Source organism: Sorex araneus, chromosome 6 (assembly GCF_027595985.1).
Source record: "Sorex araneus isolate mSorAra2 chromosome 6, mSorAra2.pri, whole genome shotgun sequence".
In the NCBI taxonomy this organism is placed as follows: domain Eukaryota; kingdom Metazoa; phylum Chordata; class Mammalia; order Eulipotyphla; family Soricidae; genus Sorex; species Sorex araneus.
In genome coordinates, this window is record NC_073307.1 from 49,223,542 (window position 1) to 49,248,935 (window position 25,394).

A 25,394-nucleotide genomic window follows, 5' to 3' on the forward strand; every position below is an offset into this window, starting at 1 on the left:
GATGCATGGAGCTTGCAACAGCTCCCTTGGAGTGCAGATCTTGCCTCCGTCATCTGGATGAGAAGCCAGCCACAGTTTTCTTTCCTGAGGTGGTGGCCTTGACGACACTGTCATTATATATGTGGCTACCGTTTATAGATGTTAGCAATAATAATTAGCTTATACTTTTTCCTATGCAGAATCTCTCTTAATACTCTTGAGATGTAATATTCTTGTGTTAAGTACTAATACTTAATACTAAATACTTAATACTCTTGGGTTTCCCCTCGAGGCTTATACTGCCTCGTTCAGAACTTTGTAGATGGAAGTGAGCTCCTCTGCATGTGGACCCAGGATACGAATTCTGGCTTCACTCCCACTTTCGGAAATACCTTTATAATGTCTTGGGACTGGACTGGATTCGTTTAGATGCCCGAGGTGAATGTTCTAGAAATCTCACAGGTGTGGATCCATTTGGAACTAATAACTGAATTTTGCATTTTCCAGTAGAGCTGTGAAGGAAAGCTGTGCTGTAAGCGATGCCCGTTTGTTTGGCGCGTATGGTCCCAAGGCAGAAATAGGTGCAAGCCTAAACTGATTTAGTAGTGGGTGGCTTCACCCTGCCCGTGGATGTGCTCAATGGTTAGATATAGGGGACATGTGGCATCTGGTTCCATTCCTGCTACCCTACAAAATGTGCTGGTTTAGAAAATAGTGTTTACATGGAGTTAGAAATGAATACACAGGTCCCGAAGCAGGCAGAAATGTAAATTCTTCCAAAGTCTAGTTATGCCAGTTTTCAAGAACCTGCTGCTGTCATCCTTGGATAGAATTTTGGTGCTGAGCATAACCAGTTATCTGAAAAAGTCACATTGAACCACACTTAAAGCCTGTTACCTTTAAAAGAAATGCAGGACACATTTTCTTTTAAATTTGGAAGACCGTTCAGTTGTCTGTTTAGCTATGAAGCCACATGAACTGACCACCCCAAATGGTTCCTTTTAGAGTTCTTTATGCCATCAGAGAGGATAGTTGGTCTCACGTGAGTCCAAGATGTCTCAATGCTTTCCTGCCAGCGTTTGCTTTTGGAAAACTCAGCCTTATAGTAACAGACTGTGAAAGGGGCAGAGGGAAGGAAGGACTGAATTTCCTTTCTTTTTATTTTTTTTCTTTTTCCCTGACTTTGCTTTGATCCATGTGTCGGGTCTCCCAAGCCTGTCTAACCCACAATTCTCCCCTCTGTCTTCTCTGCAGGTTAGGGAAAGTATCACCTGAAGATGTGGAGTATTTTAATTGCCAACAAGAGCTGGCCTCTGAGCTTAACAAACAGTATCAGATCGTAGAAAGAGTCATCGGTAAGCACCTGGGGCGGAGCTCTGGGGTCCTCCTCGGCACCCGCTTGGGAAGCTGGTGTCAGCTGGGGCTGAGGGCAGGGAAGGTGGAGTCAAGTTAGTGAAGAAAGCAGAACAATTTGAAGGTCTACTTTTGGAGGCCAGATAGAGCCTGGATTTGCTGTAATGGAAAATGAGCAAGATTTGCTGCTGGTTTTGGGTGGGGAGGTGTTTGAAGGCACTTTGGACCTGCAAGCAGGGGGCGAGGTGCCTTTTACTGAGCTGGAAGGGTGAACCAAGAGCAGCATTCAAAGTGATGAGCGTCTTGGTCTTCTGGAAGAGTGTAGCATGTGGGTCCTAGAGGGACAGTGACATGCGGATGCTCACCAGTTGAAGTGGTGTTTCAGCCAAGGATTAAATGACCTCATCCAGGGGCTGGAGTGATCGTGGAGCAGGGGGGCATTTGCCTTGCATGCGGCCGACCTAGGTTCAATCCCATAGGGCCCTCTGAGCACTGCCAGGAGTAATTCCTGAGTGCAGAGCCAGGAGTAACCCCTAAACATCACCTGGTGTGCCCCAAAACAAAAATCCCCCCCAAATCCCAAAATGACCTTATCCAAAGGAGTGTGCATGCTATAAAAACACATTTCACCCTTTGCAAGTCAGGAAGTAAATAGTGGAGGGACCCCTGAGTGATAGGACAGCGGGGAGGGTGCTTGTCTCAAATTCAGCTGACCCAGGTTTGCCCTTTGGCATCCCAGAGGGTCTCCTCAGCCCTGCTCAGTGAGCTGATCCGTGAGTGCAGAGCATGAGTAAGCCCTGAGTACAGCTGGGGTAGCCCAAAATCCCAAGATAAATAAATAAAAGAGATGAAAGAGCAGAGGAGACTGAGAAAGAAAAACCATGAGGAAAGCGGGGCTGAGCCGAGTGAGTGAGCTGGGGCTCCCGAATGGCTCATCGCTGCATCTGCACCCTGGAGGTACAGGTCCTGGGAGGAGGCCAATTAGGAGTGAGGCAGTGGCAGAGAAGATGAGGTGGAAGAACACAGTGGTGGCACCAAGTGCCATAACGAGCGGGAAGGGGCTGGGGTGGTGGCAGCAGGAGCAGCCCAGGTCCCAGCCAGCCTCCTAGGAGCAAGGAGGGCAGCTTTGTGTCTTTACCACTCCTGCTCACTCTTGGTGACGGCCCCTCTGTCTTGTGTTTGTTTAGCGGTGAAGACGAGTAAGTCGGCACTGGGTCAGACTGATTTTCCAGGTGAGTCGGAGCTGGTGTTCTTAAAGGCGGCGTGAAGAGGGGGCTCCCTTTGCTTGTTCGTAAATGCTGCACCACACTACCACTCTAGGGTGGACCTGCCTCTTCTGACCTGCCCTCTCTGTACTTTCTGGTGTGCATTAATTAGCTCACAGCCGGAAGCCGCCGGCAACCTCCAACGAGCCTGAGTATCTATGCAAATGGATGGGCTTGCCCTACTCCGAGTGCAGCTGGGAAGATGAAGCCCTGATTGGCAAGAAATTCCAGAGTTGCATCGACAGTTTCCACAGTCGGAACAATTCAAAGACCATCCCCACGAGAGAGTGCAAGGTGGGGTGCCTTAGGGCCATCTTAGGGTGTGGCTGTGTTGGTATCAGGAGGGTTGGTCTTGTCGATTTTGGGGCAGGGAAGTGCTTTGAAAGTAAAGGGTAAGGGGCTGGAGCGATAGTACAGCAGGTAGGGCGTTTGCCTTGAACACGGCTGTCTGATTCCCAGCATCCCATAAGGTCCCCTGAGCACTGCCAGGGATAATTTTTTTTTTTTGGATTTTTGGGTCTTTGGGTCACACCCGGCAATGCACAGGGGTTACTCCTGGCTCTGCACTCAGGAATTACCCTTGGCAGTGCTCAGGGGACCATATGGGATGCTGGGATTCGAACCCGGGTTGGCTGCGTGCAAAGCAAACGCCCTACCCGCTGTGCTATCGCTCCAACCCCGCCAGGGGTAATTCTTGAGTACATGAGCCAGGAGTAACTCCTGTGCATCACTAAGTGTGACCCAAAAAGAGGAAAAAAAAAAAGAAAAGGGTAAGTCTGGGCCAAAGCGATAGGGTAATGGGGAGGGTATTGGCCTTGCACATGGCTGATGATCTGGGTTCGATCCCTGGCATCCTTGAGAATACCAGGAGTGATCCCTTAGTGCAGAACCAAGAGGAAATTCTGAGCACTGTCAGGTATGGCCCCAAAACAAAAAAGTAAAGGGTAAATCCCATTGATTTTGTGTGTGTGTGTGTGTGTGTGTGTGTGTGTGTGTGTGTGTGTACATGCTTGTGTATGTGCGTATACATGTGCATGTCTGTGCACATGTGTGTGTGTGTGTGTGCGCATGTATGTCTTAGAATCACACCCAAATAGCACTTGGGGGGCTTCTCCCAGCTCTGCTCGGGGGTTCACTCCTCGCGGTGCTCAGGAGACCCTGCAGTGCTGAAGATTAATGAAACACTGGGGTGGTAGATGATATCTTGGCTGAGGAGCAAGGTCCCAGAGACCTCTTCGGGGACGGGGTCTGCCTTTGGGGCTGTGGATCACAGTGAAGGCATGGTGGGTTGAGGCACGGTGACTGAATGTAACTGGTAATACTTCGGTGCAAAGGTCACAGATTACGTGTGTGTCATTCCTCATGCAGCCTTATCCATCTGTTTCAGGCCTTAAAGCAGAGACCACGGTTCGTGGCTTTAAAGAAACAGCCAGCTTATTTGGGTGGGGATAACCTGGAGCTCCGAGATTATCAGCTGGAGGGTCTCAACTGGCTCGCTCACTCTTGGTGCAAGTAGGTAACATGTCTGATGTCTTCTTTACTGCAGCTGGCCAACTGATACTTTGTTGGCTGGTTTTTGGTCCACACTTGTATTCACAGGCAGCTCCCAGCTCAGTACTTGGGGTTTAAGGCGGGGCCTCCCTCATCAACACTCACATGCACTCAGTAATGAGCTCTCTCCAGCCTCGAGAACTGCTTCCTGGTACTTTGTACTGCAGAAAGTATGGGATTGGGAGGTTTCATCACAGGTTTTCTGTTGGTGTAAGACCATCTTGTTTGCTGGTGGCTTAATTTGTTTAATTTTTGTAGTGTTGGGAATTGAACTGAGGACCGCACACAGGCACGCAAGTGCTCAGTCACTGAGACTCATCCCTGGCTCTGTAATACCATCTTAATATTCAACAAAAATAACCTTGTTATTTGGATAGCAACTTATAAATACTGGCATTACTTATAAATTAGCAAGTTTGTGGGTCTAAATGTTGGTGGTTATTCTCAGAGTCCAGAGGAAGATCGGGTGACAGCTGGAGTGACAGTACAGCAGATAGGACACTTTCCTTGCACATAGCCGACCCAGCTTCAGTCCCCTGCATCCCACATGGTCCTCTGAGCACCGCCAGGGGTAACCCCTGAGCATCCTGGGTATTGCCCAGAAAAATACCTTTCACTTGCATATTACTTTTGGTCTCCTGGCTGTTTAAGTATGCAATGTATACTCATAAAGTTCCACGATTTGATTTTCACGATCTTCTCATAGCAATATGTACAACTTTACGTCACCGCTATATCCCTTCTTTTCTGATTCCCACATGCTTTCCTCCCTGTGGCCCCTTCTTCACATTTTTATTCTTAGACCCAGATAATCCTTTCTTTAACATCCCTGAAGTCCAGCTCATCTGTTGACCACTGCTTCTCAAAGCATGACACTTTGCAAACACGCATATACTTGTTAAAGATGCATTTTTAAAAAGCTTTTTAAAAAAATTCGGTGTTGGGCCACATCATCTGTAGTCCCGGAAGCAGTACCTCTACACGTACAATGGCCCCATGACCTGCATCCAGGCACAGTTTGAGGTGAGGCCCATGAATGGCCAACAGAAGCAAAGTAAACCAGAGCCCCTGCATTCTGTATTGGTGGATCTTGGCCATGTGCATTTTCCTGTGTGACACAGAAGACCTGATGAACGGTGGGGCTGAATAGGCCTCTTGAGTTATTCAGATTTTTTTCTTGTTTATTTTTCTTTTGGGGCGGTGCTCACGGCTTACTCCTGGCTCTGCACTCAGGATTCCCAGCAGATTCCTGGGACTATCCCAAGAGCTGGGAATTGAATCCAGGTCATCTGTGTGCAAGGCATATGCCCTCCCCACTGTCCTATTGCTCCGGCCCCAGATTTGGTTTGACTCCTGTTCGTCTCCTTATCAGTGCAGGAGGCCTGACCAATGGCTCACGGGAGGCACTGCAGTGGGCATAGCTGCCCGACGTGCTCAGCTGCAGAGGAGGCGCTGGCCTCCCTCCTGTGTGTGCACAACTCCAGTTTCAGGATGGGGTCGCTAATAACCGGTTTCTCTGTTTCTCTTCCTGCAGAAGTAACAGTGTAATCCTTGCTGATGAAATGGGCCTGGGCAAGACCATCCAGACCATCTCCTTCCTGTCCTACCTGTTCCACCAGCACCAGCTGTACGGCCCCTTTCTCATAGTCGTCCCTTTATCCACCCTCACCTCCTGGCAGAGGGAGTTTGAAATCTGGGCACCAGAGATTAACGTAGTGGTTTACATAGGTGACCTGATGAGCAGAAATACGGTGTGTAAACAAAAAGAGTTGGGGTAGCCTCTGTGTGATAATTGTGCTTTGGAAATTGACCTAAGACCATTGCCATCTTTTGTGAACAGTTAAAAAAATATCAAGTTATGATTCTGCCATATGTAGCGCTTCTGATACTGGAAGATTTTTGTGTCACAAAAATGAAACTCAAGGGTTGGAGCAGATAGGACAACAGGGAAGACTTTTGCTGTGCAGACAGCTGACCTGGGTTCGATCTCCAGCACTTCATATGGTTCCCCAAGCACTGACTTCCAGGAGTAATTCCTGAGTGCAGAGCCAGGAATAATCCCTGAGCATCGCTGGGTGGGACCCCAAAACCAAAATAAAAAACATGTAGCTCAGGGCCAGAGTGATGGAAGATGGGGAGGGCATTTGTTGTGCAGATGGCCGAATTGGGTTCGATTTTTGGCATCCTATAGTGTCCCCTGAGCACCATTAGGAGTGATCCCTGAGCAGAGCTGGGAGTAAGCCCTGAGCATTTGGGTCTGGCCTCCCAAAAAGAAAGAAGCATAATTCAGATTCTTGAAGATTCTTTTTTTTTTTTTTTTCTTTTTGGGTCACACCCGGCTATGCTCAGGGGTTACTCCTGGCTCTGCATTCAGGAATTTCTCTTGGCAGTGCTTGGGGACCATATGGGATGCCGGGGATCGAACCTGGGTTGTGTGCAAGGCAGATGCCCTACCTGCTGAACTATCACTCCAACCCCTGCAGATTCTTGCCTAGTGTTTAGAGACGACTGACAGTATCTTGCTGACCCTTGAGCTGGCTGGCAGGAACATGTTTTTCTTCTCTCTATCCTTCCTCTTGTCACGACCACGTGATATACAAAGGAGCTTAAGATGGAGTTTGCCTGTTTAGTGACTCTTGATAATGTCCAATTTTTCAAATTCCCTATTACCTACTGGGGCTTATGTTGGGTCCTTCAGATATAAGCCCTTTCATTTTCAAGAGAGAGTCAGATACCTGCCAGCCAGTCGAATGAAAAATTTGACTGAATGTCTAACACTTGTCCCAGCTAGAATGGGCCAGAATTGGTTGAGAGAAAAGTGTGCCTGGCACTGACCTTTGTGTTTTGCTCTTTTATGTTTAAATAGTGTGGGGGCTTGCTTATAACAGAGCAAGCCCTCGGAAATGCCCAAACCTAGGGCTGGAAAGATAGAAAAGTGGGCAAGGCACTTGCTTGCCTTCCATGCAGCTGACCCAGGTACAATTCCTGGATCCAATATAGTCTCTCTCTCTCTCTCCCTCTCTCTCTCTCTCTCTCTCTCTCTCTCTCTCTCTCACACACACACACACACACACATGCATGCATGTGCAAACCTTTGATAAGTGATTTCACTTTCTCATAGCACTTCATTTCGACCGTACGCTTTTGTTCACTTTGCCTACCCCCTTGCAGATGTGTTTACTCTAATGTTCACGTCCCAAGCATCTGAACAGACTGGACTTCTTAGTTCGTTTGTCAGCCATGGTAAAAAAAAAAAAAAAAAAGAAAAGTGACTTCTTCAAGTATGTAGGAAGGGTTCAAGTGCTCTTGGCAAAAGTGGAGACTTGGAAAGTGGGGCATGGAAAAGTTGGTGCAGCCTCCCTGCCCCCCATCTTTTCCCAACACTGTGGGCTTTCAGTGTCCCAGATTTTTCTGCTGCTGCTCCCCCCCACCCCCCGATTTGTTTTGGCACCACGCTTGGCGATGCTCAGATTCTTGGCTCTGTGCTTGGGAATCATTCCTGGTGGTGCTCAGAGGACCCTATGGGATGCTGGGGATTGAGCTGGGTCAGCCATGTGCACAGAGAACGCCCTCCCCACTGTACTCTCTTCAGCTCCTTTCCTGCCTCTTGTCTGACAAGCAGAAGGTAGCTGCTGGGCCATGAGCCAGTGCCTGCATTTTTTCCAGCTCTGCCTGAGAATGAGTGTGTTTGTTTTGAAGTCTGTATGGGGACTATTCTCATTGATAGTAAGTTGTATTTCCAGCCCTTAAGGCCCTCTGTCTTTTCTCTTGGGGGCCACTGAGCTGGAGGGTGGGTGGCATGTATCTTTTTTATAAATACAAGCATTAGCCTACCCCAAGATTAATCAAGTCATAATTCCTCAGGAAATTTCCTGTTTGGGACACTCCTTCAGTTCAAGGCAGCGAGGGTTAACCTATTGCCAGCAACATGCATTTTCTTAGTTAGATTGTCTGGGATGGTGGGGGGGGACGGGATTATGTATTTGGACTCATGCAAATGTTTTACTGTGTTTGGTCTTTTAAATTGTGACACCTGCTTTCTGTTAGTTGCAAGGTCAATTAAGATCACATAAAGCACTTGTGAAGTTTGAATCAGATTTCTGACGTCCATGGCATGTTTTCTGTGGCATGTTCCAGGAGGCTTGTTAGTGATGGCGGTGAAAAGTCGAAGCCGTCATGCTCACGATAATTTTTCCCCCCACCAGATACGGGAATATGAGTGGATTCATTCCCAGACCAAGAGACTGAAGTTCAATGCCCTGATAACAACCTATGAGATTCTCCTGAAAGATAAGGTGTGTGATCCTCGGCAGAGGCCCCATCTGGTCCAACTTGACGCATCCCGTCTGAGTGATGTGGGGGCCTTTCCTCCATGTGCTGTGTGATGTTTTTTCTCCCTTCCTCTGATTTAAATAACCAGATGGTGTGGGAAGGTGCAATGGTGGTGGGATTGGTATTGTAATATTGAATGCAATAAGTCATGAACAATTTCACAAAAATTTAAAAATAAATAGAAAATGAACAGGCAAATCTGCTAAGAGTAGCCATGTTGTCAGTGAAGGATCAGAACCTCAGCATTGAAGAGGCCTTGGGGTAATCTGGTTGGGTGGAATTAACAGGGATTGGGGCTGACGGACTGGCCAGGGGCTGGGGCCTAGCACCCTCCTGGATATGCCCTCAGCAGCTGGCTCCTTGGAGGACTAGTGTGTGAGCAAGTTCAGCCTGGTGGTTCTTGGTGCTGATGTGCTTCCAGTCTGGTGTGGAGCACAGTCACCAGCAAGCCCTAACGAAGGGGGCAGACTCTGAAATCAAACAGGGAGGGGCATAGGTTTTTTTGTTTTGTGTGTTGTATTTTTGTCCGGGTTGGGTCAAGCCCCCATCCCTCATGTTGGAGACCTGTAAGTCGTTAATGGGGTCCTATTGAGTAGGCCCCAGTTTGTTTTGTTTTTTGCTTGTTGGGCCACACCTGGCGATGCTCAGGGGTTGCTCCTGGCTCTGCACTCGGGAATTATTCCTGGCAGTGCTCTGGGAACCATATGGGATGCTGGGGATCAAACCTGGGTCAACCATGAGCAAGGTAAATTCCCTCCCTGCTGTGCTCTTGCTCCGGCCCGAGTAGCCCCCAGTTTGGCAGTGAGAACAAATGGAAGACTTGAACCCCCTCCGAGCTCTGGAGAGTTGATGTGTCTGTGTATCCCTCTGTGATGGGGTTTGTTCAGAACGAATGATCACATGAAAATACTTCTGAGGTTCCCTTCTCACCTGGTGGTGCGTTCTGTTTTGTTTTTACTTTAGACTGTGCTGGGCAGTATTAACTGGGCCTTTCTGGGAGTGGACGAAGCCCATCGGTTGAAGAACGATGACTCTTTGTTGTATAAAACTCTGATTGATTTCAAGTCCAACCATAGGCTCCTGATCACGGGGACCCCTCTGCAGAATTCCCTCAAGGAGCTCTGGTCCCTGCTGCACTTTATCATGCCGGAGAAGTAAGCTCCTTCCTGTGTCTCTTAAAAGATGCTAGAATGTTTGTGGTGTTGGCAGCACGCCTCAGTGTCCAACAGAAAGACTCAGGGAAAACAGAGGGTGTGGTTTGGGGGAGAGCACAGCTGGGTACTGTCAAGCAGGCGCAGAAGCAGTCGAATATTCCTATTCTGTATTAAGTGGGAGGAGGCCCTGAAGTCAGCTGGTCAAGGAGGGAACCCAGCTCCTGACCCCTGGATCAATTAATGCTTGCGGGGTGTGTTGGCAGGGACCAGTGTTCCTTGCTGCTGCTGATACCAGCCCACCATGTGATTTGCCGTGTAGGAGACGCACGTTTCTATGTTTCTACCTGCTATACCCTCTAGCTAGGCCCCCTCAAAGTGTTGGTTTTAAAAAAATAAATAAATAAAAAGACGCATGTATGAAAAAGGGAGGCCCTTAACTCAGAAGTTGAGACTACTGCATGAGCATGTTTGGGAAACCAGAGCTCCCAGGGGAGGATTTTCCTGACTCTAGCAGCTGCTCCTGGGGAGCCTTACTGCTTCTCAGACTGTTAACTTTCAGAGAGATTAGTGCCTTGAGGAAGGTTATTGTTCCCAAAGGGATTTTGCTGTTCAAGTCCCAAAGGAACTTGACAGTGTAAGGCCTTTGTTTTCCACATCCAGAAGTCAAGCCTTTTGGTAACCCTTCTGAACTGCTGGAAGCTTCTCTGCATGTCAGCACTGCTCCCATCCACCAACCTCCTGGCTTCGCACGTGCCATTTATGAAGCACAGGGCTGGGTGTTAAAGATAGATAAAGGCGCTCCAAGATAGAGACTTCAGCTGTAAGGATGATCATGTGCAGAAATGTCCTTCACACCCACCACCTAGAGCCACTTAGTTTGTTAAGTGTTCCAGAGCATTTTTCTTCTAAACCTTTGTTTCAGCAAAGGAGGCTCATCGCATGGGTTCCCCACTCTGCCCCCCCTACTTTCGCCTTTATATTTTTTAAGCACATTGTTTCCACTGCATCCATTGCTTCAGTCTTTTCTGTGCAGTTCCTCAGTCAAGCTCTGTTTCCCCAAAGTCCCAAGGTCTGAAAAATCAAAGTGCTGACTTTGGTCTTTAGTTTCAAGAGACACAGCTACTGAGTACAGAAATTGATACACAGGGCCACATCTGCGATAAGGATGCCAGGCTGTGACGTGGCGTGTGATCTGGTCGCCACTGTGACCTTTTGTGTCGCTGGCACTGTACAGTGACAGTTTTCGGGAACACAGATATGTGGTCTTAAGGGATCTGGCTGTGAACATTTTCTGCTTCAAGGCATGTGGGCATCTCTCCAGCACCTCCTCCCTCTGATGCGAGGGAAAGCAGCCCTGGACAGTTTCTTTGCGGTTCTGTGTGTCCGGGAAGAAACAGCATCTCATCCTAACTCCTTTATATGCAAGTTTCCTTTTAGTGGAGTGTTTCCATTCTCCCAGGTCTTCAGAAGCCAGGTTGCTATGTCAGTTATCCACCAGCACCCGCTGGTTTGCTTCGTTTTTGTCCGTGAGCCCGTGGTGAAGTCTCAGTTCCTTTGTGCACTGAGAGATGGCAGGATTGGCACGCCCATTCCTCAGCGCATGCGCTTTGATTCTCAGCTTGGGGTGATGTGGGCCCAGCTGGAAGCTTGGGTCTTGGCCTTCCTCTGGCTTTGTTGGAGTGGAATAAGGCTGCCAGGGTCAGTGGCCTGTGGCACAGCAGCCAAGTATTGGGTCCCATCTTTCTGCTGCCTGCTCTCGGATCGTGCATGTACTACATCCACTCTCTCAGGAACTGCTGGACCTCCCAGCACATTGTCCATTATTTCCAAGAAGCAGGTTTTGTGCCGAAAGGAATTCCCTTTCTGGATTCCTCCTGTGTTCCTTCGGGTGATGACAAATGGTGGAATCCAGCTTTTAAGATGTCAGTACCAGAAACATTTCTCTTGAGAGATAGAGGCAGCATGCTTCCCGATCGCTGATAAAGGATGTGTGCTCATGTTCTGTCCGTGTTGCTTTGCTTAACCTGCTAATGACTGCTGACTTGTCTCATGCACTGTCATGACAGCCTGTTAATATTTCAGTCTGTGGGTAGTGAAGGTTAGTTGGTGCTAATTCATCTCTGACCTCTACGTCTTCTTAGAGCTAATATAAAGATCGCTTGTGTGTGTGTGTGATCAAGCCTTATGCATAGCATTTTATCCTGGTCACTTGGTCTTTTCACTCACCGATTCCATAATTTATTGAAATGTGATCTCAGGCTTGCCCGAGAGTCAGAAAGTTGGATTCTAGGATAGACCGAAGGCATTGATTCTTGCACTTTTTCTTTTCCTGTTCTCCATTCCCTCCTCTTGTCCTTCAGAGCCAGTGACCTCTAACCTTTCCTTAGAGGAAAGGTTGAAAAGAAACATCATTTTCTCTCTTTCTCTATCAGTTGTAGTTAAGGTAATGCCTTTCCATTGGTGTTGATGCTTACAGTCTTGGTGTGCACAGAGTTCGTCCTCTCCTCCCTGTATTTCAAAGGACATCTTCACTAGGGACCTGCTTTTTTCCTGGAGGCCTAGCTGAGCACCACCCTCTCTTTCCTTTCTAGGTTTGAGTTTTGGGAAGACTTTGAAGAAGATCATGGGAAAGGGAGAGAAAACGGCTACCAGAGTCTCCATAAGGTGCTAGAGCCTTTCCTCCTGCGACGAGTCAAGAAAGACGTGGAGAAGTCTCTGCCCGCCAAAGTGGAGCAGATTCTGCGGGTGGAGATGTCGGCACTGCAGAAGCAGTATTACAAGTGCGTCCCAGTCGTGCCTGGCTGGGGCTGGCCTGGGCTGCAGCGAGGTCGGCCTGCGGGGTGTTTGAAGACAGCAGAGAAGCTGCCCTTCTCTGCAGCTTCACTTCCCACCCAGAAATGAGTGGTGGTTTATTTATAGACCGGAAGAGGGGGGTCCACCCCTCCCTTTTTTTTTTTTTTTTGTTTGGGTGCTTTTCATAATGCCAGTGTTGGGAAAGTTTCTGTAAATTTTTTTTTGTTTTGTTTTGAGGGCCACATCCGGCGGTGCTCAGGGCTCACTCCTGGCTCTGGGCTCAGGGATCACTCCTGGCAGGGCTCGGGAGACCCTCTGTGATGCTGGGGATCGAATCTGGGTTGGCCTCGTGCAAGGCCAGCACCTGACTTGCTGTACTGTCACTCCGGGTCCGGTTGATGATGTTAGGTTTCAAAAATTACAGCCTGGATCCTGGGAGATGGTTCACATGGTAGAGAACAGGCCTGTTGGGGTCCCTGAGTTTGAGCCCAGCACAGCTCCCCTAGTACTGCTGGCCCCTGGAAGGAAGGGAAGAGATGGTCTTCCTTCAGAGTTTTCGACCGGTGGCATTTATGTTGTGTAGTATGGACATTGGTGTTTGCTTTTTCTCATGGTCTCGTGATGCCAGCTGAGTCAAGGCGATTCTGAGTGCCTTTGCCACAGGCTTGTCATAGAAAATGACGTCTTGGCTCTCTGGAGTGCCGAAAGGCTCAGGTCTGCCCGTCAGGGAACCCTGAGAGTTGGCTGAGCGCTGGGTCGGAAGGGTCGGAACCTCGCCCTACCCCCGTCCTGCTCACACCCCTGTCATCTGCACTGCAGGTGGATCCTGACCCGGAACTACAAGGCTCTTGCCAAAGGGACTCGAGGCAGCACGTCTGGGTTCTTGAACATCGTAATGGAGCTGAAGAAGTGCTGTAACCACTGCTACCTGATCAGGGCCCCCGAGGAGAGCGAGCGGGAGAATGGGCCTGAGGCACTCTCGGTGCGTGCTCACCTGGCATGCTCGTCCGTCCATCTGTCCCTCTGTCTGTCTGGCCGCCCCTGGGATGCTCACAGCATTCCTTTTCTCCCCACGGGGATTCTCACCAAGGCCGGCGTAGCCAGGGGGCAGGCGTCAGGAATGGGAACCCCAGGGCCCGGGCAACTAGCTCAAAGGCCTGGAGTGCAGGTTCTACCCTCGGCACCCCGTGGTTCCTGAGCAGCCCCGGGCATTGCCAGATGTAGCCCAAAAAGGAAGAAAGAAGGGGGGAAAAACTATTTTTTGGCAACTGTAGAAGACTTTAAAAATATGTTACATAACAGAAATGAAGAACTGAGCAAATCAGAACAAATGCTGAGACTTTTAAGACCCTAGTGGTGGTCACCATAAGGGGGATGGTGGCTATAAATTTGTCTAAAGGGGTCCCTTGGTCCCTTTGGGGGCGGGGGGATACCCAGTGGTGCTCAGGGCTTACCCCTTGCTTTGCACTCAGGAAGTGCTCAGGGGACTGTTTGGGATGCCGGGGATCAAACCCAGGTTGCTGTGTGGCAGGCAAGTGCCGTACCTCCCTGCTTTCCTGTCTTCCCAGTTCTAAAGAGGTCTGTTGTATGGCAGATAGGGAATCAGGGTTTGGGTGACAGTCCTGTAGTGATTTACAGAGCAGAATGGGGTGTCGGGAACCCTTCAGTCCAGATGCAAACACCAGGCATGGTACCTGGGTGAGGTTGGCACATGATCTCAAACATGATGACCAGTCTCTTCGTTTTTTTTTTGTTTGTTTTTGGTGCCGCACCTGACAGTGCTCAGGGGTGTTACCCCTGGCTCTGCACTCAATCACGCCCAGCGGTGCTCAGGGTGGGGGGGCCCTGTGGGATGTTGGGGCTCAAACCCAGGTCGGCTGTGAGGCCGGCACCCTGCCTGCTGTGCTGTGTCTCTGACCCTGATCGGTCCCTTCTCACCCTTCAGTCCCTGATCAGGAGCAGCGGGAAGCTCATCCTGCTGGATAAGCTGCTGACGAGACTCCGGGAAAGGGGGAACAGAGTTCTGATCTTCTCCCAGATGGTTAGAATGTTGGACATCCTGGCCGAGTACCTGGCTATCAAACACTATCCTTTCCAGGTGAGGGTGCTCGGAAACTGGTGCTCTGCCCCCCCTTGCCAGTTAGGTGGACTCTGTGGTCAAGTGCTCTACCCCCTTGCTGGCTGAATTGCTGAAGAAGTGCTGCTTGACTTTGGCGGGGGGGGGGGGGGGGGCACTGGGATTGGAGAAGGGAATTAGCCAGGAAGAAGGTACGCACTGTCATCTGGTTTTCTCCAAATATGACCCCAAGAGCAGAAGGAAGTGCGAGTCTGATTCTTGAAAGGAAAAGCGGGTGGGCCAGAGGTGACTACCACTGGCTGGTAGGCCGGAGCCACATACAGCTTTGTAATGTCTGCTTAACATCAGCCCTAATCCAAAAGTAATAATTGGTACATTGTCTGTAGCATTAGTACTGCAAAGTAATTATTATTTTGTTATTACTCCAGAGTAATAACGATGTTCATATATGCACATGAACTGTGCATGACTCTCATTCAAGTTATTTTGGAACATTTCTGCAATGTTAGAGCCAAAAAGCAAATTAGCATTTATGTGGCTCTAGCCTTCGGATCAGCCATCTGTGTGAGTGAGGAGTGAAAGGTCAGGCACGTGATTGAGAAGTACCCGGTCAGCCACATGAGCTGAGCAGTGTCCACCTTGTGCAGGGCCAGTGGGCCATGGCCCTGTACTCCATGCCCTCCAGTGTTCACAAATGTGGCTTCAGAGGCCTGAGTGTAGCTGTGTACTATCTTCCTTCCTGGGACACACGGCCCTTCTCACCTTCAGTGGCCCTTTTGAGTCCAAATCTTGTGCCCTTGGCTTTGTAACTAGGTCAGTAACTGCCTCAGCTCTGCCCAGGGCACTCGGCCAGTGGGTTCTGGGTATTTTTCCTCAGTGGACTTTGGGGTGGTGAAGGGTGCACGTCTGGCTGATGTTTTAGCTGATGAGCTATATGCGGTTTATTTCCACAGCGCCTGGACGGTTCTATCAAGGGCGAGATTCGGAAACAGGCCCTGGACCACTTCAATGCTGACGGGTCTGAGGTATAGTGTGCATGGCTTTGTCACTTGGGCAGCTGGGCGCAAGGCTGGGGGCAAGGGGAGTGCCTTTTCAGCAGACACATCCTTTCTCTCCAAGAAAACAGTTCTGTCATCAGTTGGGAATGAGGACTCTGACACAAAAGAAGCCTCTTAATCTTGTCACTCTCAAAGCCCTTGGATGCTTGTTTAACTAATGGGTTAATCACAGCCCTTCAAAGAGTCATTGAGTATTTATTCTCTGGGAGCTTCCAGATACCAGATTTCGGGGCCTGGGGCCAGACATGATCAGGAGGACAGATGGCAGTGTTCTGACAGATATTATAGTAGAGGTCCAGACATTCTTTTGGGTCGTGGTGGTTGTTTTTGGGTCATACTGGCGATGCTCAGAGGTTACTCCTGGCTCTGCACTCAGGAATTACTTCTGGTTGTGCTTGGGGGACCTTATGGGAAGCTGGGGGTTGAACCCAGGTTGGCCTCATGCAAGGCAAACACCCTGCTATACTATAATTGCCCCAATGCACTTTCTCTGCCGGCATATCCCTGACATGTCCCTCACACCCTGTGCCTGCCACACCTCACATCCCTTAGGACCTGCCGGGGTTTCTGGGGTAAGGGGCTGGCTCCAAGGGCCTCTGCATAACGTAGCCTCTTACATCACTGACAGGATTTCTGCTTCCTGCTTTCAACGAGAGCCGGTGGCCTGGGAATCAACTTGGCCTCAGCAGACACAGTGGTCATCTTTGACTCGGACTGGAACCCGCAGAATGACCTGCAGGCACAGGCCCGTGCCCATAGGATTGGCCAGAAGAAGCAGGTAAGTGTTGGGGGACGGAAAGCTCCTGGCATAGGGGTGTGAGCCCCCCCTATTGCAGAAGGTGGGGAATGTTCCCCTTGAGGAAGCATATTGCATAGACTCAGTCAGAGGAAGAACGCTGAGTAGACTCAGTAAGAGAGGAGAAGTGTTGTATAGACTAAGAAAGTCAGACTGTTGCATGGACCAACTTTGTCTTTGCATGGAAGGCTTACAGTCACTGTGAGCCTAACCTTGGGTGTTTTTCCTACAGGTCAACATTTACCGCCTGGTCACAAAGGGGACTGTGGAGGAGGAGATCATCGAGAGGGCCAAGAAGAAGATGGTGCTGGACCACCTGGTGATCCAGCGCATGGACACCACTGGCCGGACAGTCCTGGAAAACAACTCGGGAAGGTCTAAGTGAGTGTTGGCAGGACGGCCAGAGGGCTGAGGGTGGCGCAGCGGTCTCCCACCAGCACTGGCTAGAACGTGTGCTGCGCGGAGGTGCCGTGTCCCGGAGCAGAGGGCTTTTCTCTTTCTCACTTTGCTCTCCGCCTGCTGCCGCTTCCCAGCGCCTCCCCGAGCTGTCGGTTCTGGGGCTCATGGTGTGACCTATGAAATAGCTGCACACTGCCCCCTTAGGCATGCTCGCCCTGGGTGCGCATGTGAGTGCCATGGGTTGGATGGGAAGCATTCCCTGCCCCCCCTTACCATTGGCAGCACTCAGTGTTGTATTTCCAGTGGGAAACAGAAAGCCGGGGAGGGGATGTAGCCACGTTTCAGTGGCCCTGGTGGTTGGTCCTTTGGGACTCGAGCGTGGCCTGTCTTCTGTGGCAGCCCTCCAGCCTGGGCTTGAGGCGAAAGGGATGGCCCTTCCCATCCGCAGAACCAGGGTGTGGGAAATTGGCTTTCTTGCTGCCTTGTTTGTTGCATGGTTTTGGCGGGGCCAGCCCTGGCGGTGCTGGGGATCGAACCTGTGCCTCTCGTATGTGGAACGTGTGCTCCAACCCACCGAGCGCTCTCTCCCTCCTCCACTCCTGGGCTGGAGGTGAGAAGACTGAAAGTGCTGGCCGAAAGAGAGCTCCCTGAGCCAGCAGCCGAGAGAACAACTCGGGTCTCTCACTGTGCTGTTGTCCGTGCTCGACCCCACCGTAGATGACCTAACGGGCAAGCTCATGCCCTTGTCTGCCAGCCTAGGGCTCCCGCCAGATCTCATCCTGGGGGAAAGTGGTGCAGTCGATGTATTTGCAAGATGGGGTGTAGCTCAGTGCTAGCGTCCCGTCAAATTCCTCAAACGACTGCTCCGTTTCATGTCTACAGCTCAAATCCCTTCAACAAAGAAGAGCTGACGGCTATTCTGAAATTTGGGGCAGAGGATCTTTTCAAGGAAATCGAAGGCGAGGAGTCGGAGCCTCAGGTAAATTCCCAGAGAGCAAAGACGTTGTTGTGACAAACCTTGCCCCAGAGTCTGAATTTCTCTGGAAGTCTGGAAATAGATTCTGAGCCTCATGGTAGGTGTTTTAAAGCAATTGTAGGAGGACATTGATATTTTTTTCTCCCCCACCCTTGTGGACTTCCAGACTCTTACTAAGAGTGGGAAAGAATGAGAAATTCCATTTTTGTTTCTTGGCATTTTTTTCTTTTTGTTTTAAAAAAATGTATTTAAAACCATGATTTACAGAGTTATTGATAGTTGAGCTTATGTTTCAACACCAAACCCAACACCAGTATCCACTTCTCCCCTCATTGTTCCCCTTGAGAGGCAGGTGTATAGATACCACTCTCCTGTATCACCACAGCCTGACCCCTGCTCCCCATTTCTTCCCTTTTTCATCTTCTTTCTCCTCTCCTTGATTTATTTCCTTCTCTGTTCTTCTCCAGTTCTAAAATCTGGGGTCCAGGGTGATCTAGGCATTCTCCTCTTTATTTCATTATATTTCCTCTTCCAGTATTCTGTATTCCACAGAGAAGTGAGATCATCCTGAGTTTGTCTGTCTTCTTCTGGCTTACGTTAGACTCCATATCATAGCTTCCGGTTCCAACCAGGTGGCAGCCAATTGCATGATTTCATCATTCCTTATAGCTGCGTGGTATTCCATTGTGTATCTGTCCCACTACCTTCCCATTACATTCATCTGTCCTTAGACAATTAGGTTGACTTTGTACCTTAGCTATTGTGCTGACTGCAGCAATGAATAATGATATGCATATGTTCTTTGAATATTTATTTGTAGGATAACATGGGATTTGTCCTTTTAGCCTTGCCTTAGGGAACATAGATTATCTTAAAGCAATGTCTCTTCTGTATGGACACAGGAAGACAATATTGTGCTTGTAACTTGGGAGTTGATTGACTCCAATAATATTTACTCCTGGGCATCTGCTTTCTTAACTCAGTTGCCCTCAGTTCCTAGCACTCCAAAAGCAGGGTCCCGACGAGGGACAGGATGGATCCAGGGCAAGCGGTGAGTTATGTGCTACCCTGGCATTGAGATAGGCCAGGCTAAAGTGCCACAATACTCAACTATAAGTTGAGAGCATGATCATGGACAAATGTTGTCATGATCCAAAGGTAACGAAGAGATTAGGACCCTGCCGGGGTTAGGAAGATTAACCTGGCCTGAGGACTGTGGTCTGGATTATATAGTGAATGTCCTCAGGAAAAACCAAACTTTATATCTCTTACTGTGCTCATACAGAATGACATTGCTAGAACTATTAGAAGTAGATTTACTATAACTATTTAAATAGATTACTAGCTCACACCCTGATACACCCTTGTTTGGACCCCCACCCTTGAGTGGATCTCCTTAGATGAGATTTCCTTAGATGAGATTTTGTTAATCTCCTCGAGAAATGGTCTTACCCTTCTTTGTTGATTTGTTGATGTTAAACTCACCTTTGTGTCACCACCCTATGTAATTTGCTATATAAACTACGACTGTGTGGCACTGAGGGGGGATAGAAGAGACGGGGATAGGAGAAAGAAGACAAGGGAGACAGAGGATCAGGAGACAGAAGAAGAAGACAGAGGAAGAAGACAGAAGACACAGAGAGGCAGAGGCAGAGGCAGAGAGGCGCAGGCAGAGAGACAGGCGCAGAGAGACAGACAAGAGAGCACAGGGGCACACACGTAAGTAGAGCACAAGGTGAAAGAAGTGAGAGCGAGCGGGGCTGAAAGGGAATTAGAGGAAGATCCAGAGAGAGATTGAGAACCGGGAGAGAAGCAGAGAGAGAACGAAATAAAGTGATCGAGCAACCAGTTTGGCCTTCTTCCTTCCTTCGCCTGCCTCATCATCGCCATCAACCTCACCGGGGTGGGGGAAGCGGCTGGAGACTACCGAACGCAGGCAGCGGGAGAGGTAGAGCCCCGCTGGGCCCTCGTCTCTTTTTGTGTTTTTACACATTTATTTATTTGGTCACACCCAGTGGAGCTCAGGGCTGACTTCTGGCTCTGCTCTTGTGAATTACTCCTGGTGGTGCTCGGTGGACCCTGTGGGATGCCAGGGATTGAACCTGGGTTGGCTTCATGCCAGGCTGACTCCCCCCTTGCTGTACTATTACCCCGGCCGTGAATAAATATTGAATCGCTCATTCATAATAATGGGGCTAGCTGCCCCAAATTGGACTGTGGACATCCTTGAATTGTACCTGGGATCAGAGGCAATGCTTTTAGTTCTTCACAGTCAGAAAAGGTCCTTGCTCTGGGCTTATTATAGATGGCCATTACCATTTTGAGGAAGGTTCCTCCTACCCCTTTTCTACTGAGAGTTTTTTCTTTATGCTTTATCATGTCATGAATGGATGTTGGCTCTTTCCAAAACTCTCTGCATTGATTGATATGATCATGTGGTTTTTATCTTTTCTTTTACTCTTCTTGGCATTTCCTGTGTCACCTGAAGAATCATTAAAAAGGTGCGAAGTGTTAGATGCGAGACATAAAGCCCCGAGTCCTTTACCCCGAGATGGAGGGGAGGCAGCAGGGGTTTGGTGTCCTCGCAGCAAACCTTCTCAGGGCCCCGCATGCCCACTTGTGCCCGGCTCCCATAGACACTTTGCTTTTCTCCCCTTAGGAAATGGATATAGATGAAATCCTGCGCTTGGCTGAAACCAGAGAGAACGAAGTGTCCACCAGTGCCACAGACGAGCTTCTGTCACAGTTCAAGGTAGGGGCATCCTCACGGGCCTCGGCCGGGTCCTCCGAGCGGCGGTGTCTGCCAGGCCTGCCTGGGTCGCAGGGATGCTCCAGCTTGGCTGCACTGGCCGGGGCTCCTTTCCCCTGAGTCCCAGCCTCCAGTGCCTCGCCTTCCCCTTGGAGGGCACACGGAGCGTGTGGGCGCAAGTCGGGGTGGGCTCTGGAGTCGGGAGGAAACAGATACTGCTGGGGAGTGGCAGGGTTGGGGGCTGTGTCGGGAAAAACACTCATTGAATCCAGCGGTTCGACACACAGGCAGTGCTAGAGTATGGACAGGAAGGGAAGCGGAAGCTTCTGAGGACTTGGAATTTTTTTTAAGGGTGAATATGGGTGTTAGCAGCCTTATGAACGCAGGAGTGAACATGGACACCAGGGGGCAGCAGTGGGCCCACATTGGTGCAAGTTTAGAGAACAGAGTACTCTTCTCTCTAGTCCCCATAGAAGCAAGTAGCCATTTTTAATTTATCTATGGTTTGGGTTTTTTGTGTTTTTGATTTTATTCTTTGAGCCACTCCTAGTGGTGCTCAGCACTTTCTCCTGGCTCTGAGTTCAGGGATCCTTCCTGGCAGGCTTTGCAAGGGGGCATCGTATGGGGTGCCAGGGATTGGACCTGTGTTGACCATGTGCAAGGCAAGTGCCTTACCCGCTGTCCTATTGCTCCAGCCCCACTCCAAGTGACTATGAAGAACAGAACCTGGGAGCTGGAGAGAGGGCACAGCAGCCCATCCGGTTTTGATCCCTGGCATCCCCTAGGGTTCCCCAAGCACTGCCAGGATTCAGTCGGGAGCATAGAGCCAGGTGTGGCCCCAAAGTACCACAAAAACTACAGAACCTCCCAGAGCAACTTGGTCCTTCACTGCCGTCTTCAGGGCAAGGCGGGAAGACAGAAGGTGGAGCCCCAGGCCTAGGCCTGCCCCTGCTGCCCAGAGCCGGTGGAAGTGTCTGTGACCATTGGCCGAGTCTTTGAAATGCTACCACTTAGCTGTTCGGTGACTTTAGGCATGCGCAGTCTCAGCACAGATCGATGTCGGCTATGAGTAGTAGCTCACATGGAGCTGTCAGATGTGCTTCTAGGGTTACTAGGATATTTTGTGTTTTATATCTTCATTGTCATTTCTAAGACTTACACCCCTTTCTGAAACCTGACATACTTTTACACTTCTGTGCTTCAATAAAGCTGAGATCTGGTAACTTTCTGGCTAGGTGATAGTTCTTTGAGCTTTGTGCATGTCAGATGTGCTCTAGTTGGGTGCATGTAATAATCCATAAACAAAGTTGATAATCGATTAGTATTGGGACTTTATAATTTTAAAAACTTGTAATCAGATCTTATTTTTTCTAAATTAGCATCATGGATTAGAAAATGTATGATTCAATTAAAATATTTTTTGGGGGGTGCGTGCCATATCTGGCATTGCTCAGGGATTACTTCTGGCTCTGCACTCACAAGTTACTCCTGACAGTGCTCAGGGTACACTGTGTGATGCCGGGGATTGAACCCAGGTCTTCCATGTGCAAGGCAAATGCTCTCCCTTCTCCATCCCAATGAAGAGAAACTTTTTGTTTGTTTGTTTGGTTTGTTTTTGGGGGCCTTACCTAATGAGACTCGGGTTACTCCTGGCTCTGCACTCAGGGGTTACTCCTCACAGTGCTCGGGGTACTGAGCCTGAGTCAGCTGCATGTACGGCAATACCCTCCTCGGTGTACTACTGATCCAGCCCTTCCATAAAATTTATAATCAGGGGCTGGAGTGGTAGCACAGCAGGTAGGGTGTTTGCTTTGCGTGCGGCCAATTCGGGTTCGATTCCCAGCATCCCATATGGTCCCCTGAGCACCGCCAGGGGTAATTCCTGAGTGCAGAGCCAGGAATAACCACTGTGCACCGCTGGGTTGACCCAAAAAGCAAAAAAAAAAAAAAACTATAATCATGTTTGTATGATTAAATGATTAATAATCATGTCTATGATTATGGCACTATGTTTAAAATTTATAATCATGGCTATATGATTGTGTTTGTTTCCCTACCTTTAAGCAAAATCCCCAACTATCTTGGGGCTTCAGCAAGTCCATCTAGGGGAGGGGAAGAGAGTGATGGGTGGGAACTTGGTTCTCGGAGCCTCTGGCCAGATCAGAGCCTGATGCATGTCTCCCAAACACCGTCCTGGGACCACGGACGTGTCAGGCAGTGAGTCATTTGTCGTTTGAAGGTTGCCAACTTTGCTACGATGGAAGACGAGGAGGAGCTGGAAGAGCGCCCTCACAAGGACTGGGACGAGATCATTCCCGAGGAACAGAGGAAAAAGGTGGAGGAGGAGGAACGGCAGAAGGAGCTGGAGGAAATCTATATGCTGCCTCGGATTCGCAGTTCCACCAAGAAGGTGACTGGGGTGAGGGTGTCTCTTGAGAAGCAGAGGAGAGGCTGTGTCTGGGGTGGGGGGTGCCGTGGGCGGGCAGCGGGCACTCTGGGGAGAGACGCTGAGGCTGATTGGGTCTTTGCTGGTGGGACCTGAGCTACCCGGAAGTTTGCATCGTGCCGTGGAGGTTAAAGCATCATTTTCCTTACAGGCTCAGGCTGATTTCTTCTCCAGATGTTTGTTTGTTGCCCCTGGTGTGGTGCTCAGTAAGAGGTTAGGCGACAGCAGCCTCGTCAGAGCCCACATGGCGGCCCCCAGTGCAACAGCTCGGAAGGGGGTGATCAGGCTTCTCACTGTTGGAGACAGATGCAGGTCTGCCCCAGATCACAGTTGCCACAGCTGAGCACTCGCTGTATTTTTTTTTCTAGATCAGCATCATTGATTAGAAAATATATGATTTGGGGCCAACGTGATAGTACAGCAGGGAGGGCGTTTGCCTTGCATGTGTCTGACCTGGGTTTGATCCCCGGCATCCCATATGGTCACTTGAGCACCACCAAGGAGGTGGTGCTTGAGGTCACCACTTGTGACCCCCCAAAGCAAAAGCATAAATAAATAAATAAAAAACAAAGCTAATGCATTAGAAAAAAAAAAGAAAATGTATGATTCAATATATATTTTTTTTTAAAGTGAGGGTGGGGCATGCTGGAGGAAGGGGCAGCTCACATAGAGAAGGGAACACCAGGTAAAGTGTGGTTTGAGGACCCGCACGGGATGGGAGATGCACTCTGAAACTAGAATATAGACCAAACACGATGGCCATGCAGTGCCTCTGTTGCAAACCACAACACCCAAAAGGAGAGAGAACAAAAGGGAATGCCCTGCCACAGAGGTGGGGTGGGGTGGGGTGGGGCGGGGGGGGGATGGGGTGGGGGTTGGGAAGGATACTGGGAACATTGGTGGAGGGGACTGGGCGCTGGTGGAGGGATATAAACAAAATGCAAACATGAAAGTTCATAAGTTTGTAACTGTAACTCATGGTGATTCACTAATACAAAAAAATTAAAAAAAAAATAAAAGCCAATGGTGTTGGCAGAATAGGAAGGAAAAAAAAAAGTGAGGGTGGGGGGTTACACCCAATGATGCTCAGGGATTACTACTGACTCTGCACTCAGGAATCACTCCTGGCTGTGCTTGAGGGACCACGAGGGATGCCAGGGATCAAACCCACGCAGCAACTTCTTTCTTTGGTTTGATTTCTTTATTTATTTTTGTCTTTGGGGGTCACACCCTGCAGTGCTCAGGACTGACTCCTGGCTCTTTGTTCTGGGATCACTCCTGGTGGGGCTTGGGAGGACCCCCAATGGCATGCCCAGGATTGAGCCCAAATGCACGGCAAAACACCCTCTTCATTATGCTATCGCTCCGGCTCACCAGGCATCCTTCTAAGGGACTCGCTTTCTCCCCACATTCTCTGAGGGGAAGACAGCGGCTCTGAGTGGTAAGGTCCAGGCTGCCGTGGGCCAGTTTCCTTCCAGCTTGCTTTGATCGGTGCAGTGTCTGGGGAACTGGGAATCTCCTTAATTGCAGAACTTCTGTCTCTGAGATTCGTCACAGGAAACTAACTGTCCGGCAGGGCGGGGTGGGGTGGGGCTTCTGAGGCCCGAGGGTCAGGAGGGCCCCTTGAGCCTGGCCCTCGCTGCAACGCAACTTTGCTTTTTTCCAGGCACACACGAACGACAGCGACTCTGACACGGAGTCCAAGAGGCAGACCCAGCGGTCCTCGGCCTCAGAGAGCGAGACCGACGACTCGGACGACGACAAGAAGCCGAAGCGCCGGGGCCGCCCTCGCAGTGTGCGCAAGGACCTGGTCGAGGGCTTCACGGATGCCGAGATCCGAAGGTGGGGGCTCCCTGGCCTGGGGCTGCCTGGGTCCCCGATGTGGCCCGGCTGGGCGCTCCCATACTCTGCTCGTCTGTGCTCCCATACTCTGCTCGTCTCTCTGTCCCCTGCTTCTTTTGAACACAGGACAATTTCCTGCAGATCTCGTAATCAAGATAAACTAGGGCACGGATGCCTGTATGTCTTTGTGGCTAGAAGACAGACAGACGTGGGGGAGGGGGAGTGGCTGGAGCTATAGCACAGCGGTTAGGGTGTTAGCCTTGCACGCAGCTGACCTGGATTTGATTCCCAACATCTCATATGATTCCCCCGAGCACCACCAGGAGTAATTCCTGAGTGCAGAGCCAGGAGTAACCCCTGTGCATTGCCAGGTGTGACCCAAAAAGCAAAAAAAAAAACAAAACAAAAAAAACAAGATAGACAGACAGATGGAAATAAAAATGGTGCTCAGAGGGATCACAGAACGGGCCAGAGCACATGCTTTGTCTGCAGGAGCCCCTGCTCTCCGTGGTCCCCTAAACACTGAGAGAGAAGCTCGGCCTGTGTGAGGTCCTGAGTTCGAACCCTGACGCTCACAGCACCGCCACTGTGGCCCCTACTTGAAAGGAAAATGGCATAGCTGTG

At 49.8% G+C, this 25,394-nt stretch overlaps 1 protein-coding gene across 2 annotated transcripts in view; it reads left to right on the top strand.

The window, feature by feature from the left end:
- Positions 1 to 25,394, top strand: part of CHD2 (chromodomain helicase DNA binding protein 2) — a 79,031-nt gene that overhangs the window by 31,416 nt on the left and 22,221 nt on the right. For both annotated transcript variants that reach the window (XM_055141383.1, XM_055141382.1), the window contains exons 10-26: positions 1,234 to 1,334; positions 2,520 to 2,564; positions 2,710 to 2,891; positions 3,985 to 4,109; positions 5,683 to 5,899; positions 8,354 to 8,443; positions 9,444 to 9,634; positions 12,226 to 12,414; positions 13,247 to 13,409; positions 14,373 to 14,525; positions 15,458 to 15,529; positions 16,191 to 16,340; positions 16,591 to 16,739; positions 17,640 to 17,736; positions 20,393 to 20,485; positions 22,722 to 22,892; positions 24,595 to 24,770. In XM_055141383.1, the coding sequence (XP_054997358.1) occupies positions 1,234 to 1,334; positions 2,520 to 2,564; positions 2,710 to 2,891; positions 3,985 to 4,109; positions 5,683 to 5,899; positions 8,354 to 8,443; positions 9,444 to 9,634; positions 12,226 to 12,414; positions 13,247 to 13,409; positions 14,373 to 14,525; positions 15,458 to 15,529; positions 16,191 to 16,340; positions 16,591 to 16,739; positions 17,640 to 17,736; positions 20,393 to 20,485; positions 22,722 to 22,892; positions 24,595 to 24,770 (2,364 nt within the window). The remainder of the gene's footprint in view (positions 1 to 1,233; positions 1,335 to 2,519; positions 2,565 to 2,709; positions 2,892 to 3,984; positions 4,110 to 5,682; positions 5,900 to 8,353; positions 8,444 to 9,443; positions 9,635 to 12,225; positions 12,415 to 13,246; positions 13,410 to 14,372; positions 14,526 to 15,457; positions 15,530 to 16,190; positions 16,341 to 16,590; positions 16,740 to 17,639; positions 17,737 to 20,392; positions 20,486 to 22,721; positions 22,893 to 24,594; positions 24,771 to 25,394) is intronic.